The 22,380-nt window shown below is 48.4% G+C and overlaps 1 protein-coding gene across 1 annotated transcript in view; it reads right to left on the reverse strand.

Annotated features, from left to right (window-relative positions):
- The window catches only part of SH3BP5 (SH3 domain binding protein 5), a 477,928-nt gene that overhangs the window by 194,509 nt on the left and 261,039 nt on the right, over positions 1-22,380 (reverse strand). The window contains exon 4 of the mRNA XM_069648745.1: positions 1,555-1,719. Coding sequence (XP_069504846.1) covers positions 1,555-1,719 — 165 coding nt within the window. The remainder of the gene's footprint in view (positions 1-1,554; positions 1,720-22,380) is intronic.

Consider the following 22,380-nt stretch of genomic DNA (forward strand, 5'->3'; position numbering starts at 1 on the left):
AGATGAGTGGGGGCTGGAAAAGCCAGGGTGTCTTTCGCTTACAGTGATATTGATCATGCATTGATTATGATGGGAGTTTGTTGTCTAATTAAGGCTGACCTCGTGTGGGTGCCATTCTTTTGTAAGCCTTTTCTACTCAATAGCCCCGGCAGTAATTTCACATGCCTATGGCCTATTTGTTATGCGCAGGAACTGTATCTGAAAAAAGGGTTGTCTGAGGGGTAGTTACTAAGCTGCATCTATTCGTGTGGTGGGTACTACCATGATGCATCCAGCTGGTGCAGACTTGTTGGTGGACATGCCAGTGTACACCAACCTCCCCCTCAACGATATTCATGCCTTCTTGACCTCGATAGTGAAGCATCAGGCCCATTATCACTTTTATATGGGGCCCCTCACTTTAGACTTGATTCTTCTGCACTTAGTCTACCATAATATCTTGTTCCCCCAAACCCAGTCCTCCTCCTTGTCCTTGCATGTTTCTTCCCTTCTCAGTCTCAGAACTACTCCCCGCAGCACAGCTTCAGTGGGCACAAAGGGATGCAAGCCTCAAAAATGTGCGTGCAAAGACAGGGTCACAGTATGGAACTAACATACACAAAGCTGCTTGAATGCCAGTGGTTACAAACATGCACGCCCAATTCCATTCGGGAGATGTTGGCCCATTCTTGTTTTTTCCTTGGTTTTTGGGGACCTGAAGTCCAGTCTTTATGGAAAAATCGAAGACTCAGTAGTACAATGTTTTAGAAAAATCAGCGTGAACTACCGAATGAAAGGGTGTACAAGGAATAAAGTGTTCAGTCACTATCCTCCTGGATTGTTCATCATTGTTTTGGGCGAGAATTCAATGAGTCCCAGGACACTTCACCTGCATGCATTCATCTGAATGGCCATTCGTTAGATCCCACTCATGACACCAGTGACAATTCCAGAATCTGACAAATGCAATGTGTATTCAAGCATCCAGAATTTCTGCAGGAAGTGAATTGTTCCACTTTGCTGAAGTCAGATCTCCTTTCTTGTGTGTCAAGACCACTCACTTCTTTTTATGGGCCCTCTCTTGATCATGATAAACATATCCCAAAAGGCAGAGATGTTGCATTACGCTACATAGACACTGGAGGGAAGAACTCTCTCAATGTGTGTCCTTTTATCCAAAGCATAGTGGTAATGGACGTGAAGTCACATGACCACTGATCCACACAGTGGCGTCAAAGAAACTGACTATAAACAGCTGTTCTTGAAAATGCATGCATTTAACATGTAGAAGCATTTTGGTTCATAACAAGCACAAATAATAATCTGCTAAATCAAGCAAACACTTGAGACCCACTTACGGTAAAAGATCAGCAGTCAGACTGATTAGATCACAGTTATTGAAAATCAGTCCACAGGGCTTGCAAGTAGATGGCGCTAACTGCTCCCAAGTGGTGCCTGCCACTATTGCACAAGACACTGGATTATATGGTTAAATCTGCAGTGATTATGCCCACTCGCTCAATTTACCTATTCACTTTCCCACAAACTCACTCTGTTGCAAGCACTCCATCTTACCCTTTGAGTGGCATGGTTCAGCATCTCCTGCCATGCCGAATCAAACTGCCGGTTGTCGTCCTCAAGTAGCCTTTGCTCTGCGAGCGATATTGTTTCCTTGGCCGCACGCAAGACCTCAGTGGCCCGCTGAAAGTCCTGCGTGGCTTTCTGGGCTTCCAGCTGTGCCTAGAATTGAAAACACGTATCTTAGTCATTCTCCCATAATTATGCAATGTATCCAGACTGGGCACATGGAAAGGGATAACCCAAGACCTGAACCATAACAGACAATTACAACACGCTAACTTGCCCACATTTCCAAGAGATTGCATTGATATGATTTTCATTAATGGGCTATCATTAGAAAGATTCTGATGACCACAGTCCTGCCGGGAGGTCAGAAAGACAGTGAGTAGGAATGAGTATCGACATTGATCCAGTACACACTATGAACACGCCGACTCTACACAATGTAGAATTATCACTGACCGTAGATAATGGTTACAACTGGGAAAGAATTACAGAAGAAGTAACTAGACAATGAAAAAAGACTAGAGCTTTATCATAAAGGGGCTAGGTTTCAGGCCTTAAGAGTGTTTTCCGGGACGAATGGAGAATGATATTGAATTCTATGCTTTACCGCTCATGTGAGGCAAACCATTGGAAAGCCTGATCAGCCATTTGTAGCTCTACGAGGAGTACAGCGCGACCTTGAATTTGAGTACTTCAGGGACTTTTCGCTAACGATCTACACGTGCTCGCCAAGCAGTTTTAAAATGTGGTCGACTGGGCATTGCCCTGATTGGGCATTGCTTGCCATCTCATCTGGCATTTCCTCACATCCTAACTGGCCCAACTTTCAAACAGCTCTCCGTAGTGCCTCCAATATAAGATGTCGCTCGACTGCGCCATGCAGAGCAACAGCTTGGGAAAATGTTGTGAACCAAATGTGTCCGGCTCACACTCAACTCAGTCGATACGCTAGTGTTAATCCACTCTTTTGACTTCCATTAAAGACCATAATTTGACAAGGATAAGCCCAAACCAAATTCTGCTCATTCCAATCGGGTCGTTTAAAGAACTGGGTACATCCTGTGGTCCCGAGTCTGGGAGTACACAGGAACCGTGGAGACCATGAATATAGTGCCGTTTCAACCACGAGTACCCTAGAATTGTGTAACAGTGAAATACGCGAACACAAGAACTGTGCAATGGTAAACTGGAAGGAAACTGTGAGTATACCTCTATTGTGCCCAATAGGATATAGAACAAAATTACAAAATATTAGGATTGTAAAATGTGCACTATTCTGAGATGGCGTAATCTTGAAATACAATGGGGCTGTCACATTGTGGGCACAGTGGGACTTTCGAACGTTGCGCGTGCATGGCTGCACACTGACATTGTCCAGACTGGATATAGATTAGGACTCTGCAAACTGGGTGCATAATGGCTGTGATTCTGTGTGCATGTGTTCGTGTATGCTAGAAGTGGGAGAACTGGGAATAAACTGGAATTAGCGTCACTGGAGGAGTTGTGCAACTGGGAGTATACTGGAGTTGTCAAGCTAGAAATATAACAGTTTCATAGCAATTAGAAATATACTGGCGCTTGTGTTTAGAGCTGGATTACGATAACTGGGATTTGTGTAACAGGTAGTACACTAAGCTTGTAAGGCAATACACAGGGACTCGCTGTATCCATCAGCGGTGATGATTGGATACCCAGGCTTGAGCCTCATTACTCCATCTTCTCAGGTGGAGTACGTAGGCATGCGTTTGGATTCTTCATGGTCTGTGTGGACTTGTCACAGTAGGGCTGGTTTCACAGGGTCTTTGCCGCGATGGGCCGCAGGTAGCGGTCGAAAGGGTTTGCAGTGGTGGCAGTGAGTCATCTGATCAGACAGCAACACACGGGTAATTCTGAAAACTGGGAATATATTCTGTTTTGATTAACTTCATCAGTGAAAGAGTGTGCCAACTCGGAAAATGCAGGGACTAGAAGGAAATTAGATCAGGTTTTTATAACTGGGAATATACTGGGTTTAGAAAAATTCTCAAACTTGGCGTATACTCACACAGCAAAACAAAACTGGGAGTATACTGGCATTGTGCAGAATCGAAATATACTGTGATTTTGCAAATTTAGATTACACTGGAATTGTGTAATAGTATAGTTTGTGTTGCTAAACTGGATTGGAAAAGGGTGACTATACTGGACATGTGCAAACTGGAAATATACTAGGCTTGTGGAAACTTGAGTATGCTGGGGTTGTTAAACTGGGAACGTATTTGGGTTGTCAAATTCAAAAGTTATAAGAATTTAAAATTGCTAACATGATCATATTGTGCAAACTGAACGATTTCACGACTGGCTAATCTAATAGCAAGTCAAAGCGAAGTGTGAGTTTACTTTTATCTGTTACTTTTGTGCTGAGCAAAACAGGATCTTAAATGAACCCATGGGATAGGCTTTTCTCAAATCACTTAAGATTTATTTAGAGCCATGGTTGCAAGTCCTTCCCTCTCTTCTTGCAACCAGGTGCGCCTTCTGGTGGTAAACAATCACTCACAGCCTCTGGATTTCTAGTGTCGCTCACTCCTTTCATGGCTTGCGCTCGATCTATCTCGGTTGTTCTCTAGGTGTGTCAGGATGATGTACCGTTGACCCATGGCTTGTAGTTACCCGATATGATATGATAGGTTATTTATAACGTGCTTAATACCCAGAGGTTTCTAAGCGTGGACAGGGGGGGTCGAACCTGTGTTGCTCTGTGTCGTCTTGCTTCGAAGGCGAGCATGTTGCCCCTGAGCCATCCTCCCGAGACGAGCATCAGCGCCCACCAATGAAGAAGTGCTGGTGCCCTGGGTCATCTTAACATGGGTCACGCATCAGACTCCAAGTGATCGTAGGCTTATCAGATTCCTCCTCATGGCATTGAAGGCAACCTCCACTGGTAGGCCTTCATTGCCTGTGGCTATAACCTTAGGCACACTCACTACTGGATGATCTTGGTGCTTGTCTCCCACTCCGCTCCCTTTCTCCTTCTTCCTTTCTTTGGCCTATCCCAACCTTTCCTCCTCTTTTCTTTCTCCTCTTCTGTTCCCTTCCACCTCTGTTCTCTTACCACCCCTCTGCCCATCTGACTCCAGACTCTTTCTTCCTCCTCTTTTTCTCAACAGTTTTCCCTCTTCCTACCCTTTGTCTCTTCTCCTCTGCTATCTCCCTTCTTCCCCTAGGCCTCCTTCCTTTGACTCTGTGGGCCTAATTCGTGGAACATTTTCCTATGGGATTGTGCCATTATAAAACACTTCCATGAATCAGGCCCTGTGTCTCTCTCTCGCTCTCTATTCCACCAAACCACTGCCGCACAGCTCAACACTATCACTTCTCTACTCGTCTGTTTGCTCCTTTCTTACTCTTCTTTTCAATCTCTCCACGCTCTATCCTCTCTTGATCCTGTTGTCTCTCCTTCGCCAGTTTCTCTTCTCTCCTGTTCATCTCTGCTCTCCCTTTTCTCCTGTTCTCCTCTATGCATTCTCTCTTCCTCTCCTCTGCCTCACTCTCGCTCCTTGCGCACCGCCACCCTGTAATCAATACCTGCACACTTCCACACTCTGACTACTAACTGCCATGTTCTCCCTTTGTTTCACTTTTCTTTTATAGCTCAACAGGGTCATGGTCAGACTGTCAAGTGTGTGACTGCGATCACCTGTGTGGGTTGTATGAGTTGTGAGCGTATTATGGGATTGGGTGCAGACTATCCAAATTAACATCTCAAACTGTCTTGTGTTGGCTGGCGGACTCCACCATGGCTCCGACTAACCATGCTTTCAAAATCCCTCATAGTAAAATTAACCTACCCCTGGGCTTCCCTTTCAGCCACCCTCCATGTGGCCCACCACCTCTCCTACTCTGAATCCCTGTGAGCAGGGCTGACCTTAGCGGCAGCGCCCCGGGCAGCAAAACAAAAATTTGGCACCCACTCCCCTCACGCGCCCCTGGTCATGCGGGGGTGGGGCAAAGCCACATTTTTCAATAGCCGTAGCTGCAAAAGCATCAGCGTCCTATTGTTATTAAATGCGTCCTGCTCCCAAGAGCTGGTGCATTTAATTTCAGTCGGGTGACTGTCATGCCTTCTCCCACCACGCTAGCTCGGGGAGACCTTGAAAGACTCCCACGAGCTGCCGTGGCGCGGGTCTAATGGCACCCCAGGGTGGTCGTCCGGGTGGCCAGACCTGATGGCCGGCCCTGTCTGTCAGGCACTGTTAGCTTTATTCTTGTTATCGTGTGAGCGTGACTAGGAAACGCATTCATGGTCCTCCCTGCGAGTTCAATTCTGGCCTAAAGTGCAGTGAAGCCCTAATCCATGCGGAATGAGCAGAGTAAAGTATGAGAACAAGTAAAGGCTATAGTATTAATCATTAGCACTGTGGGACCAGGCCCTGGTCAATCAGGAGGCTCGGGACACAGGCTGTAGTGTATGGTATAAAACCACGTTCGAGTGCCCCCATCTCTTCCCTTCTCCACTCCCCCAAACCCCTCAACTCTTAGCACCCATGTAGTTTCTTAAATTGGTGCCAAGAGTATGGGTTTATTCCCCAAAAAAAGAAACTTACCTTTGCGGCCTGGCACCGTGCAGTGCTGTCAGGGCCGGCCTTAGGGGCAGCAGCGCCCTGGGCAGATTGGCGCCCCCCCTTCCCCTTCCCCGCGCGCCCCTGGTCAACAAGGGGCGTGGCCACAGAGTGAGTTACTTTTTTTTGTATTTAAACCTCCTCGCACCTGCGAGGAGGCAATTCTATGAATAGGGTGCATTAGCACCCTATTGTTCCTAAATGCGCTCTGCTGCCGTGGGCGCATTGCTTAACAATGAGGTGCCTACCGCCACTACGCCAGCTCGGGGGAGCCCTTGAAAGACTCCCCAGAGCTGGCGTGGTGGGTGGCTAACGGTGTCTTTTGTTGGTGAAGGCACCCGCGGCGGTGGGGCGCATTTGGTGACAATCGGGTGCTCAGCACCCGATTGACATTGAATGCGCCCGCCTGCTGCGCCTTCTCCCGCTACATGTAATCAAATAGGTACACAGGATCCTATTTATATGTACCACATCTTACTCCACCAATAGGAACATAGATTATATTATAAAAGAAGGATAAGATGGTAAACTTTCTCTACATCCAACCCTCCTTCTCCTCCAACGATTAGACACCTCTGACAGATTCTCCGGCACTACAGGTCTTGACAACATAGACTTCGTGCAACATTCCAAATTTCAAAAAACATTTTTGTTTAATACAGAATATTTAAATTAAAACATAAGATACTACCCACACCTAACACAGTGTACAAAACTACCACTAAAACCTACAAAATCTAAAAAGCTAAATTTCAAATAAACCACTTACAAATGGACACAGACGAAATCACATATCACAGTACATAGAAAAAACCTAAATGTGTCACTAAAACAACATAAAATGAGGGGTGGAAGTAGAGAAAGTTTACCATCTTATCCTTCTTTTATAATAATCCTTCTCCCGCTACGCCAGATTGGGGGAGCCCTTGAAAGACTCCCCCGCGCTGGTGTGGCGGGGGCCAATGGCTGTCGTCCAGGCAGTCGCTATTAAATTACATCAACATTGAAAACGGACTGCCTGAATGACGCACTGTGTGGCGTTGGGCTGTGCTGCAAAGGTACATTTATTTATTTATTTTTTTAAAGCAAACACCATTAGCACACATGTTGGGAACTATGTGGGTGCTAATGGTGATAATAAACTCGGCGGCGGGCCGATCCTGCTGGTGACGGCACGGCCGCCCGCGTGAAGGCACCCTCGAAGCGCTTGGGCCCTTATCTTGGGTGGCGGGCTGTTACGGAGAGGGTTGGCCCACCATCGAGTTCATTGTCACCTAAGCAAAATGGTTACAGGTACATTTGATGGGATACAAATTACAAAGACGCAGTGCAAAGGGGCCGAAAGTGTGCTCCAGAATAATGCGGATACCAACTTCTTTTCTGAAGTGAAGGACTTGGCAACAGGGGAGATGATTCCAGAATTTGGGAGCACAGGTGGAGAATGCGGTATCCGTAGAAAATGTCGAATAAGAAAGAACGTATGGCAGAAGTGTTCGAATTTCGGCTGTACGAAAATTACGTACAGCCAAAATAGCGTAGCAATGATGGCATAGGTTCCCATTACAACGAACAAGGGTAGCAGGGGTTTGGGAGAGGGTTCCCCGCTTTGCGTAAAATAAAGTAATTGGAAAAGGAAATGGAAAAAAGGACCCAGCAGCACCGGTTCACATTCAAGTAAGTGGAAGGAACTGGTGTCGCAGGGAGACCAAGTGTGCAACCGTAAGGGAAGTAGGGGGTGGGCGAATTAGTGAGGGAGGCGGACATACGTGAAAATGTCGAAAGGGAAATCCGTTTAAATAAACTTCGTGTTTTCCTCCCGCGACATTTTCGCGTACACCTGGAGTATGCTGGTCTTGGAGTCCTGTTTCATTTCTGAATCGCAAGTTGTGTGAATGCGTGGCACTGGGGTGCCCGAGGGGCATTGGAGGAGCATGTTCCTGGAATGGACAGAACCGTCGCCCGCTGCTCTCTGAACCGGGTGACGCCTGGCACCAATGTCAGACAGCGACCGCTCCCGCCCAATCGTCTAAAACCTGCAGTCGTGCCTCGTTTCCTACCTGCCCACCCACCCCCCCCCCCTGTTAAAACCATTCCCGGCAAGCAGCCCCTCATGGGGGAGATTTCATAACTGCTCGGCAGGCCCTGCAGGCAGAGACGCGTACCCTGCGATAAAAGGTTCATCCAGTGGGGCAGGCCTCTTTTGCACGCCTGTCAGCACCCAGCTGTGGCCACTAACTGGATAACGGCTCGATGAGCCTTTATTAGAAAACAAAAGGCCCCCCTGCAACATCGCGGCGTGCCAGTGCACAAGGCAATCTACTTGGCATGCAAGAGCCCGGCGCAGCATATTTCAAGCTCAAGGAGCGCCAGAAACTGCAGAGTCATTAAATATGACTGCGGTGAGGCGGCGGGGCGTGCCAACTTACTGTGCAATGCGGGTAAATGCGGGACGGCAACTGCACAAGGGACATTAACCAGTAGTGTGTAAAAAAAGTCTAGGACCCACAGCAGCGGAATGCACCTTGATGTGTGTGTGTGTCCTATCAAACAGAAATGCGTAATAGAGAATGCCCATTATGTGCAATGAGTCATGAGCTGAGTATGAGCCAGACCCACGAGGAGACTATTGCCCAAGCCAGGTCCCCTGAGCACAAGCATCTGGGAGTTTCCGCTGGAAAATGCTGGCAGCTGTTCCCTAAGAAAATACCGTGTAAATAACATGGATAAAACATGGACTTCCATGACTCACTGGGTAGAAATCATGGCTGACCACAGATTGCCAAATGATTGTAAAAATGGGGATGATAGCCAGCAGGGGTGCCACATGTCACTGACGAAGTGTTTCATACGCTGCCATATGGATGGCCCCCAGGCGCTATAGTGGATCTGAAAAGGAACAATTGGTTGCAGAGGTCTGAAGATTCGCCAAAGCACCTGGATGCCATCCATGTGGCAGTGGGGGAGTTTGGTTAGTGGGGAGCGAGGGAAAAAGCAAGATAGATTTGCTGTTGTGTTGATGAGTGCAGGCCAGAAGCATTCTGGGCTCTATGTTCGGACCTGTTTTTTTTTACGGTGGTCTGTGTCCGGAGCACGGAGTCACTTCCGTCCACTGGGGAACCGTGTGTACCTGTGGTGCTAGGATGCACTGGCTGGCACTGTGATACGTTGATTGTAGAGGTATAGGCTTATGCTGTTTGATGTCTGTTGGGAGGGTTATTCAATGGCTGTGTGCAATTGGCTTAATTGGTATGCATAGAGGCTGTGGGGGTTGAGAATGTTAGTGTGGGAGGTTAGCAGAGGGCCCAGTGCTTGCAACCTCCATTCGGTGTTGTCATGGCGCTGTCTCGGTAGTAGTGACCTTTGGGTAAAGTCCTTGTGACGAGATGTCTCGGGCAGCAAACAGTTTGCAGCGGCTGGGCCCGGATGAGAGTCAGATTTGAGAGATGGAAATCCAGAGAGAGCCGAGTCCTGTTGGGCCCCAAGAGAAACTCGGCAGGCTATGAGGTCAGGATGCGATACCTAGGAGCGAGGCAGATTTACCACATTGGACATGGGGGAGCAAAAGCACAGTAGGCCACACGATGGTGATGAGGAGGATCACAGAGGCACACAAGAAGGCAAGACCCCAGAGAGAAAACGTTATAATGGGACGCCCCGAAGGCAAAACGACAGCGAGGCACATTTTCAGTGACAGACACAGGAGCGAAATGACAGTAGGACACATAGGGGATAATCCCAGGGTGCAGGATCACAGCCGGCACCTGGGAGCAGTGCAGGAGCGACATGACAGTAGGCCACATGGGGGATAATGTCAGGGTGCAGGATCACAGCCGGCACCTGGGAGCAGTAAATGAGCGACATGACAGTAGGACACATGTGGGATAATGCCAGGGTGCAAGATCACAGCCGGCACCTGGAAGCAGTACAGGAGCGACATGACAGTAGGCCACATGGGGGATAATACCAGGGTGCAGGATCACAGCCGGCACCTGGGAGCAGTGCAGGAGCGAAATGACAGTAGGACACATGTGGGATAATGCCAGGGTGCAGGATCGCAGGATCACAGCTGGCACCTGGAAGCAGTACAGGAGCGACATGACAGTAGGACACATGTGGGATAATGCCAGGGTGCAGGATCACAGCCGGCACCTGGAAGCAGTACAGGAGCGACATGACAGTAGGACACATGGGGGATAATACCAGGGTGCAGGATCACAGCCGGCACCTGGGAGCAGTGCAGGAGCGAAATGACAGTAGGACACATGTGGGATAATGCCAGGGTGCAGGATCGCAGGATCACAGCTGGCACCTGGAAGCAGTACAGGAGCGACATGACAGTAGGACACATGTGGGATAATGCCAGGGTGCAGGATCACAGCCGGCACCTGAAAGCAGTACAGGAGCGAAATGACAGTAGGACACATGTGGGATAATGCCAGGGTGCAAGATCACAGCCGGCACCTGGGAGCAGTGCAGATAACGACATGACAGTAGGCCACATGGGGGATGATACCAGGGTGCAGGATCACAGCCGGCACCTGGGAGCAGTACAGGAGCGACATGACAGTAGGCCACATGGGGGATAATGCCAGGGTGCAGGATCACAGCCGGCACCTGGGAGCAGTGCAGGAGCGACATGACAGTAGGCCACATGGGGGATAATGCCAGGGTGCAGGATCACAGCCGTCACCTGGGAGCAGTACAGGAGCGACATGACAGTAGGACACATGTGGGATAATGCCAGGGTGCAGGATCACAGCCGGCACCTGAAAGCAGTACAGGAGCGAAATGACAGTAGGACACATGTGGGATAATGCCAGGGTGCAAGATCACAGCCGGCACCTGGGAGCAGTGCAGATAACGACATGACAGTAGGCCACATGGGGGATGATACCAGGGTGCAGGATCACAGCCGGCACCTGGGAGCAGTACAGGAGCGACATGACAGTAGGCCACATGGGGGATAATGCCAGGGTGCAGGATCACAGCCGGCACCTGGAAGCAGTACAGGAGCGACATGACAGTAGGACACATGGGGGATAATACCAGGGTGCAGGATCACAGCCGGCACCTGGGAGCAGTGCAGGAGCGAAATGACAGTAGGACACATGTGGGATAATGCCAGGGTGCAGGATCGCAGGATCACAGCTGGCACCTGGAAGCAGTACAGGAGCGACATGACAGTAGGACACATGTGGGATAATGCCAGGGTGCAGGATCACAGCCGGCACCTGAAAGCAGTACAGGAGCGAAATGACAGTAGGACACATGTGGGATAATGCCAGGGTGCAAGATCACAGCCGGCACCTGGGAGCAGTACAGGAGCGACATGACAGTAGGCCACATGGGGGATAATGCCAGGGTGCAGAATCACAGCCGGCACCTGAAAGCAGTACAGGAGCGAAATGACAGTAGGACACATGTGGGATAATGCCAGGGTGCAAGATCACAGCCGGCACCTGGGAGCAGTACAGGAGCGACATGACAGTAGGACACATAGGGGATAATCCCAGGGTGCAGGATCACAGCCGGCACCTGGGAGCAGTCCAGGAGCGAAATGACAGTAGGACACATGTGGGATAATGCCAGGGTGCAGGATCACAGCCGTCACCTGGGAGCAGTAAATGAGCGACATGACAGTAGGACACATGTGGGATAATGCCAGGGTGCAAGATCACAGCCGGCACCTGGGAGCAGTACAGGAGCGACATGACAGTAGGCCACATGGGGGATAATGTCAGGGTGCAGGATCACAGCCGGCACCTGGGAGCAGTGCAGGAGCGACATGACAGTAGGCCACATGTGGGATAATGCCAGGGTGCAAGATCACAGCCGGCACCTGGGAGCAGTACAGGAGCGACATGACAGTAGGACACATGTGGGATAATGCCAGGGTGCAGGATCACAGCCGGCACCTGGGAGCAGTGCAGGAGCGACATGACAGTAGGCCACATGGGGGATAATGCCAGGGTGCAGGATCACAGCCGGCACCTGGGAGCAGTAAATGAGCGACATGACAGTAGGCCACATGTGGGATAATGCCAGGGTGCAGGATCACAGCCGGCACCTGGAAGCAGTACAGGAGCGAAATGACAGTAGGACACATGTGGGATAATGCCAGGGTGCAAGATCACAGCCGGCACCTGGAAGCAGTACAGGAGCGACATGACAGTAGGACACATGTGGGATAATGCCAGGGTGCAAGATCACAGCCGGCACCTGGGAGCAGTACAGGAGCGACATGACAGTAGGACACATGTGGGATAATGCCAGGGTGCAGGATCACAGCCGGCACCTGAAAGCAGTACAGGAGCGAAATGACAGTAGGACACATGTGGGATAATGCCAGGGTGCAAGATCACAGCCGGCACCTGGAAGCAGTACAGGAGCGACATGACAGTAGGCCACATGGGGGATAATACCAGGGTGCAGGATCACAGCCGGCACCTGGGAGCAGTGCAGGAGCGAAATGACAGTAGGACACATGTGGGATAATGCCAGGGTGCAGGATCAAAGCCGGCACCGGGAAGCAGTACAGTAGGAGGAAGAAAGTAGAATAGTGCATAGGTTACCAAGGGGCGAAAACAACCAAGCCACATGTAGCAAAGCATAACATAGCATATCAAGAATAAGGAGGGGCGTGGCGAGCATAGCAAAGTGTGAGCAGTCAAAGCAAAGCATAAAATGGCATAGCAAGAATAAGAGGGGGCATGGCGAGGCATAGCAAAGCGTGAACAGGGAAAGCAAAGCATAACATGGCCTGGCAAGAATAAGAAGGTGCATAGCAAAGCACAAGCAATCAAAGCAAAGCAGAACACAATCTAGTAAGAATAAGAAGGGGCATGGCGGGGCATAGCAAAGCGCAAGCAGTCAAAGCAAAGCATAACACAGCATGACAAGAATAAGAAGGGGCCTAGCAAGGCATTGCAAAGCACAAAATGGCCTAGCAAGAATAAGAAGGGGCATGGTGAGGCATAGCAAAGCATTACATGGCATAGCATAGCAAGACTAAGAAGTGGCATGGCGAGGCATGGCTAAGCATGAGCAGTCAAAGAAAAGCATTACATGGCATAGCCTGGCAAGAATAAGAAGGGGCATGGCGAGGCATAGCAAAGCATTACATGGCATAGCAAGAATAAGAAGGGGCATGACGAGGCATGGCTAAGCATGAGCAGTCAAAGAAAAGCATTACATGGCATGGCAAGAATAAGAAGGGGCATGGCGAGGCATGGCTAAGCATGAGCAGTCAAAGCAAAGCATAACATGGCCTGGCAAGAATAAGAAGGGGCATTCCGTGGCATAGAAAAGCATGAGCAGTCAAAGCAAAGTATTACATGGCATGGGAAGCATAAGAGGGGGCATGGCAAGGCATAGCAAAGCGTGAGTAGCCACAGCAAAGCATTAAATAGCCTGGCAAGAATAAGAGGGAGCATGGCGAGGCATAGCAAAGCATAAACTGTCAAAGCAAAGCATAACACGGCGTAGTAAAAATAAGAAGGGACATGGTGAGGCATAGCAAAACATGAGTGGTCAAAGCAAAGCATAACATGCCCTGGCAAGAATAAGAAGCGGCATGGCGTGGCATAGCAAAGCATGAGCAGTCAAAGCAAAGTATTACATGGCCTTGCAAGTATAAGAGGGGGCCTAGCGAGGCATTGCAAAACATGAGCAGTCAAAGCAAGCATAAAACGGCCTGGCAAGAATAAGAGGGGGCATGGTGAGGCATAGCAAAGCTTGAGCAGTCAAAGCAAGCATCAGATGGCCTGGCAAGAATAAGAAGGGGCATGGCGAGGCATAGCAAAGCCTGAGCAGTAAAAGCAAAGCATAACATGGCCTGGCGAGAATTAGATGGGGCATGGTGATGCATAGCAAAGCATAAGATGTCAAAGCAAAGCATAATACGGCGTAGCAAGAATAAGAGGTAGCATGCAAAGGCATAACAACGCATGAGCAGTCAAAGCAAAGCATAACATGGCCTGGGAAGAATAAGAAGGGGCATGGTAAGGCATAGCAAAGCATAAGCTGTCAAAACAAAGCATAGCACGGCCTGGTAAGAATAAGAAGGGGCATGGCGAGGCATACCAAAGCATGAGCAGACAAAGCAAAACATCTAAAGGGCTAAATGGCAAAACAACCTCATCTCCTTGTGTTTCTACCACAGGCCTCTGTAAACAGCTCCCATTTCTGGTTCTGACTCTCTGTCTCACTCACACTCGGACACTCTTTCGCGCTCTCTGACTTGGTATCTCTATAAACTTTCTTTCTCTAAATCTCCTCCGCAGGGCGTACCTCTGATCTGTACCGCTCCCCGGAAGGTCTTTAAGGCTGGCAACCTTCTTCATATTGCCACTCTCAACTCTCGCTCTGCTGTCAAACACTCCTCTGACATCTGCCACCTCCTTGAAGAACTAGACCTTGATGTCCTTGGTCTTACTGAGACATGGTTCACAGCTACCTCTGTCATGAGCTTTGACACTCTCCTCCCTGAAGGCTACAAGATCCTCTCCGCACCCAGATCCTCCCGGTCCAGTGGGGGGGTAGCCCTGATCTTTCCTGAGTGGATTCCTGCCTCTATCATTCCCACTCAGACCTACTCCTCTTTTGAATGCCTTGTCTGTAGGCTTTCTCCCTTGCCTACCCATTCTCTTACTGTGGCTACCATCTACCGGCCTCCTGGCCAAATCACCTCATTTCTCTCTGAGTGGGCAGACCTCTCCTCCTCCCTCCTGGCCTCTACCACTCAACTCCTCCTCTTCAGTGACCTCAAGATACATTTAGACTCTCCTTGTTCCTCCTCTGTACTCTTCCGTGACCTCCTCTAATTCCTCTCCGTGTCTATCCACTCCTCTAGCCCGACTCACTCTGCAGGGCACACACTCGATGTCTTGATCTCCTCTGACCTCCCCCTCTCCATCCCTCTGACCACTCCTCTCTCCTGGAGCGATCACTCCCTCCTCTCCTCTCTCCCTCTCTTCCCCCCAAGCCAAGCCTACCCCAACACTGCCACCTACCTTCTCGGACATCTGGCCCATGAAGCGTGTGTCAGTTGAGGCTTTTGCTGCCACTTTCTCTCTCCCCCCTCCACCTTTGGCTGTCTCACATCCTGACACAGCCATGTCTCTGCTCTACTCTTCAATTTCTGATACTCTTGATGCTCTTGCCCCTGTCATGAGGATCCGTTTGAAGTCCAAAGCCAAGTGCAATTCCTGGTATGACTCTGACCTAGCTACACTTAAACGTAAGTGTAGGGCGACTGAGAGGAAATGGAGGACTTCATGTTCATCCTTTGACAAACTGGCCTGTCGCCTGCTACAAAGGCAATACTGACTCCTCACCAAGAAGAGAGTCCACATTCAAGCTCGTGTCTCTGCGGCATCTAACAACTCGGCCGAACTCTTTAAAATCTGCAAGGAGCTGGCCAACCCTGCTGCAGTCTCTACCCCTCCTGTTGCCACCCAGGCGCTTTGCAATGCCCTTGCCTCTCACTTCATTTAAAAAACCCAGGACATCATGTCCACCCTCTCCACCTCCACCCCTCCTCACCCCTCTCCATCTGTGCTTGCTGACCCTCCTTTAGCCACCCCCCACCATCCTTCTCGTCGTGTCCTCTTTTCTCCCTTGACGAGGGCACTAGATAAGTCCGATCTATGAAAGCCTCGTCAAAACAGGTTCATCCCTGTTCCTCTAAAACCATCAAGGTTAACATTTACACCCTCGCTCCGGCCCGTGCTGATTTTTGCAACCACTCCTTTGCCTCAGGATCCTTCCCCTCCCCTCTGAAGCACTCCCTTGAGCATCCTCTTTTCAAGAAACCCACAGCTGATCCTTCTTGTCCAGCTACCTATCGCCCAATTTCCATTACTCCCTTTCTGGGCAAACTCCTGGAAATGTTGGCCATCTCTCAGCTTAACCTTCATTCCAATTCTGTTGGCTGTCTCCATGACCACCAGTCTGGCTTCAGAGCTGCCAGAAGAATGGAAACTGCTCTCCTGAACATCCGTGACCTTGACTCTAACATTCCCTCTCTCCTCATCCTCCTTGATCTCTCTTCTGCCTTCGACATCCTCAACCATACCATCCTGCTCAAACGTCTCCATGAAAACCTGGGTATCACTGATCAGGCTCTGGCCTGGCTTACCTCTTTCCTCTCAGATCAACCATCCCAGGTCCAACTTGGGTCCTTCCTTTCATCTATCTTCCTCTCTACCTGTGGTGTTCCCCAGGGGTCTAACCTCTCACCCTGGCTTTTCAACCAATACCTGGCAACTCTCGCCCACTGCATTGCCACTTTCTGCTCAAATTTCCAGTGCTACGCTGACGACACACAGCTCATTTTCAGGCTGCCCTCTCCCACCTCCACTCCCTCTCTTATCTCTGATTGCCTAACTGCCATTCAAGATTGGTGTGCCGCCAATGATCTTTGTCTGAATGCCAGCAAGACGGAGATCCTCCTCATCGGCACACCTTCACCATCCTTTCCCCTCACTCTCTGGCTGACCTCCCTTGGCCCTCCTCCTACCCCCACCTGCGAGGCTAAGAACCTCGGGGTCATCTTTGACTCCACCCTTTCCTTCTCCGCCCACATCTCTGAGGTCTCTAAAAAGTCAAATTTCCTACTGCACCTCCTCAGAGGTACTCTGCATTTCCTCTCCTTCCCCCAGAAGCTCATGGTATCCCAAGCTCTCGTTCTCTCTTTGTTGGACTATTGTAACAGCCTCTTTCTAAATCTACCTGCCTCTACTCTCTGCCCTCTGCAACTAATCCAGAACAGGACTGCAAGACTTGTCCTTGGCCTCAAGACCTGGGATCGTATCTCTCCAGTTCTGAAATCTCTCCATTGGCTCCCAGTGGATGCAAGGATTACATTCAAAACTCTCTGCATTGTCCACAAGACTTTCTGGGGCCTGAGTCCAAAATACCTTCAGCTATCCCTCTGCAAATACCGCCCCTCTCGAGCTCTTCGCTCCTCTACCTCTAACTCCCTCAGGGTCAGTCGTTTTTCAAAGAAACGAGCTGGGGGTAGAACTCGGTCTTTGGCTGGGGCCTCCCTCTGGAACAGCCTCCCTGCCACTCTAAAACTTGAGGAGAAGCATATGCGGTTCCGGAAGCACCCAAGACCTTCCTCTTTTCTTCTGCCTTCGCTCCCCCTCTCCCCTGATGATCTGTTCTCTCTTGGCACTGTGCACCTGGCCACCCTCTGTCCTCTGGGCCCAGGTACCTGCTCACCCCGCCACCATCCCGCACTGCCTCCGGCCCACCCCTTGCACTGGGGTCTGTATCTGTACCCATACAGCCCCCCCTTTTTCTTCCTGCACTTATCAGACCTACCCTGTCTGCTGTCTTAAACTTAGCACTTGCAAATTGCTGGCTGCACTACCACAGTTTGTTGCCTTTAATATTTATTTATTGTTAATTATCTGTTTCTCCTCTGCTTCGCACTTTCCACTTCTCCCCCTTCCATGCATTTTTCTCCTCCCCCTCTCCAATGCACTTGTGTGTTCTCAATGTCACTGGGCCTAGTAAGATCGCTGTTTTGTTCGTCCCTGTTCCCCCCCTTGCCTTGTCGCGCTCTGAAACACTTGTGTACGAGCGCGATAGAAATAAAATATCAATATCAATATCGATATGAAACAGATGCATTGTCCACTGTGTGAAACCAAAATCTGGGAATTGGCATTGTGGCGAGGGACAGACAGTGGACTCCATTCATTGCCCAAGCAAAGTGATCAAGTTTATGGAGGTATGAACCTTTTGGTTCATCGAAAGAGCAGCCTGAGATATGAAAACGCCAGGAGCTCACTTCATCCTCCTCATCACATTGGTTGGCAGGCTGAGTGACCTCTCCTCATTCTAAACTGCTCAGGTCCAGTGCTCAGTGGACTCCACTGGGACTTTTGTCCATCGGGCAAAGAACATCATTGGATAGGCGTTTGTCAGGCAATCAGCGCAGGGACCTGAATCCCTGGTTGTTTCTTCAAGTAGCTACTCCATTATCTCCAAAGGCTACTCCAAAACCCTCTCCCACAGTGCACACAGCGTCAAGGTAAAAATGAATCCCTGTACCTGCTCACACCCCCACCTACACGCACATGTGTTGAGGGACAGAAAGTGGTTGAATACTTGCATGGTTTCTTCACATGGAGGCCAGTGAGATGAGGAGCTGGTAAAATTAGAGGGGACAAATTCTAATTATTCGAAGAAGATCCAGATTAGGGGCACATGCATGGTATCCGCAGAAATAATAGAATGCAGCATTACCTAATGAGAAATTACCGAATATTTTGATCAAAATTGACAGGGATTTTTGTACATTTGTATTAATATATAGATGGGGGTGGAGTAAGGGAATAGGGGAAAGTAGGGGGAAAATGGGTACGGGCGCGGGTCTCCCCCCGCATTATTCAAAAGAATTTGACCGGAAGACATTCGGTCATTTCCCATTAGTTCTTTTATTTTCTATCATTTCATGGTAATCCTGCATTCATAGCACTGTAACATGGGACTTAACTGCTATGCACCCACTAGTCCAACAGATCCTTTGTTAATCATAACACAGACACTGTGCCTTGGATGGCTCGTTTTCCTTCTTTTTCAAAAGCCATGACACCATTCTCCACCAATTTTAAAACATCCCCTTGTTACAGATCTCACTGATAGCATGTGACATTTGTTTAAAAAATGGCTTTGGGCCAATGTATTTTTTATCTCACCCTAAGCTTCTGAACCCCTGAACCAATCGTTACAAAATGTGGGATGCCTATATTTTATGTTTGTGTGTTTGATGTATGGAGAAGGTTTGCTTAATTGGTATGCAAGCGTCATTTCTTTTAACTCCCAAATGTCCTTCCTTGGTTACCTCGCCTTTCAAAATATTGTACTGTTTTAATGCTCCTGTGAGGTTACTTAAAAGTGTTTTTGCTGGGGTGCTTTGGCCATGATGAAACTACCTAAAAGGGAAGTCTACGGCTCTAAACCCGGAGATCGCCAATCCTTTGCCGACAGAGAGAGCAAGTTAATATTTGAATAAAGAACTACTTTATGCCATTATCAGGAATGATCATGGCTTGTGTATCTTCTATCACATGTAATCACTCAATCTCGCCACGGCTTAAAAAGTGAAATAAGTAGCCTTGTTGAGGCGGGGCAAGCCTTTCTGAATTAAAAATGAAGTGTAGAAAATACACTGGGGGTCCCCTTTGTTTGACTGTACAAAAGCTAGAGTAGGTTACATTGACATTAGGAATATTAGCCATTAGACAAGGTACTTTTTGCTCATGACGTCATTGCAGACTACCCTCACCCCTCTACGTCGCCACCTAGCTGGATCAACCCTTGCATATAAACTAGAATAAATGCATTCTTTCTAGAAATCCGGGCCCTCTCTGCATTTGGGTACCTTTGATATTGCCATTGCCATTGCTCTAGCTTCTGTTATATGTGAATCACAGCAGCTAACTACTATTCCTCTCCTGTATTTTAATTACGCATCCACCCTCTGTAAACTTTAGTAAATATGTTTCCTGTGGCATAGCTTTCTATTTAAGAATGCAGTTCATAAACCCTCGGAAACATTTCTAACACATGCATATGCCGGCGCGAGATCTGGAGAAATCATGCCACTGGAAGTGTGCCTGATCCAAGTTAATTCATATATAATTAAGGGTTACATGTCTTTATAACGACCCCTTTTATGTCGAATGCACATATACCGACACTTAATAATGAAAAAAAAATCACAATTTTGTTTTCTTTTTTTCTTTTGGGGGGTCCCCCCTAAACCCCACTTTCCCACACCTAAAAACACACCCAAACCGTTTTCCGAAAAGATTTAACCCTTTACCTCACCCTTACATATATTCTCATTATGTGTTTTCGTCATACAAGTTTCGGTATAGAAGGTCATCATAAAAGATTCGTTATATAGACTGCACACCATAATTAAGTTACTTGCTGCTGGTAATCGAACCATTTTAAAGATAACTGCAAAAGTAAGCTCACAGGCAAGTCTGCCGCTTAAGTAAGCATTGGGCCTCAACAAAGCCAACGTTGCGGCAAGTTCCCCGTGAAGATTTCAGCATTCTCTGCTGCTATGAAGTTGACTTCAGCATTCTCTGCTGCTATGAAGTTGACTTCAGCATTCTCTGCTGTATATGAAGTTGACTTCAGCATTCTCTGCTGTATATGAAGTTGACTTTCTCAATTCAAATGCTTTTTATACTCGATTCCTTTCAGATTTTTGTACTCACTGTGGACAATAACTTCAGTCTTCCCGAGTTTACAGGCCCTTGTCCTCAAACGTAGATTTCTTTTGTGCAGCTTGACCCCATAACCTCCTCTCTCTCTCGAACATTCTGTCCTCTGGAGCGTTAATCAACAGCTGGAACTGTTGCTGCTCAACCCTGGCACAAATCAGTAACGCAGCCAGCGGCTAAACTATTCTCCAAGAGCCGCAGTTGAAGAACCGTGAGCTATCTCTGTTGGAACATTGAAAGCATGAGGTTCAAGGAATGTGTAAGATAAGCTTTATAAACAAAGGTCAACGGTGAAAGGTCGTCCTAACGGTTGGAATCACTCCCTGACAACACATGGGTTGTTTGGGCCAGGTGCCAAACTGGCATTCTTCAAACCGCTGTTTGCCATGGGGCAGAGCACAGCTACAGCACGTGGCAGGCTTGCTTACCTGGCAGCACAATTCTAAGAAAGGCCGTAGCCTCAATATCTATTGTATTGTATTGTTTATTTATATAGCGCCTATACACATGCAAGTGTTTCAAAGCGCTCAAAGAGGGTGGGGACAAGGGGAAAAAACAACAGTCGCTCAGAGCCCTTGAAATTCTGAGACGATAATAGTCTGCACAGGCAAAGTAAGTGCATAAAATACATTTTACAACTGAGACAAAGCAAATAGTCCTAACCGCGATTCTGTAGTTTTACCAGTGCAATTAAGCGAAGAAGACAAGGGAGAACAGACAGACGATCATCACTCACGTTGCATTTGGGACGTATAGAAGGTCACAGGGAGGGGGGGTCCAAGTGCACCGAGTCAGCAGAGACTTTCAGTACTTCAATCTCTCGCTTCACTCTCTGCATAGACGCCAAGTTTCCCAGTTCCATGGTGACGTCTGGAGCCAGTTCTGTTTTCCCCATTGAATGCTGAGACTTGCAGACCCATATTTACATTGGGGAAAGCGAAACATCAAGTCCCAAAATGAAAAAGAGATTGGGTTGCCAGACCCGCACTTCTTGCTCCTAGTTGATTTGTGTATTGTCTATTTCAGGGGGGCTGCTGTGCAATGGAAACTAAAGCATAACAACCTATGCTTATGTAAATATGGAATTCACTTTAGGTAGCTTTCCAACACAAGCAATCCTGATAGGATATTTGTCACCAAAACTTGAAAGGGGTTTATTAGTACCAGGCAAGGGACAACCAGATTATTACAATCGATCTGATTGGCCCCTGCAGGGTCTTTACCAGCACCACAAAGATTTGCCAGTGGTTCTGTGGGCCGCTGATCTGTCCTGATTTGTGACTGGCCGCCATGGAAGGGTAGAAGGGACTACATGTAGTCCCTTCACTCCATTCCATGCCGTCCATTTTCATTTACTTTGAAAAATATATTTTTCATGGCTGCCAAGGAAAGGGAGAAGGGACCACGTGTTGTCCATGACGGACATTTTTTTTTCCGAGTTGCGAATCACTTTCCACGCCGTTTCCCAACTCAACCCAACACAACATACCAGGGTACTAATAGCAATAGAATCCTGGGGGGTTGGGGCATTACTGGTCGGGTAATGCCCCCGGTGCTATGTTAAAGACTTGCTACACTTGGGCTTGTAACTCCCGCCCCAGGGGCCTTACCCAAACGGTAATGCCCCCATCGGGTTCTATTGCTTTAATGATCATACCCTGTTGCCTCACATAGTATATTTAATTATACATAAGATAGAGGATTTTACAATTGTATCACATTAATGTGTATTACGGCGTCTCCAAATTCGTTACGAGTGCTAACCCGGAACTCTGGGCTGACATTTTGCTTACTCTATTAAAGTAAATTGTGGAGTGTGGTCAAATTCCTGACAAATGAAAGGTGTCCTATTTCATCCCTATCTTTATACGTGGCCAAAATGACGAGCCTGAAAATTATAGGATTCCATTACTAGATGGTCCTAGCAACATTTTTGCCAAGTATTGAAAATTGAAAAATGG

This window comes from Ambystoma mexicanum, chromosome 2q (genome assembly GCF_040938575.1).
Source record: "Ambystoma mexicanum isolate Mex_15411 chromosome 2q, UKY_AmexF1_1, whole genome shotgun sequence".
In the NCBI taxonomy this organism is placed as follows: Eukaryota; Metazoa; Chordata; class Amphibia; order Caudata; family Ambystomatidae; genus Ambystoma; species Ambystoma mexicanum.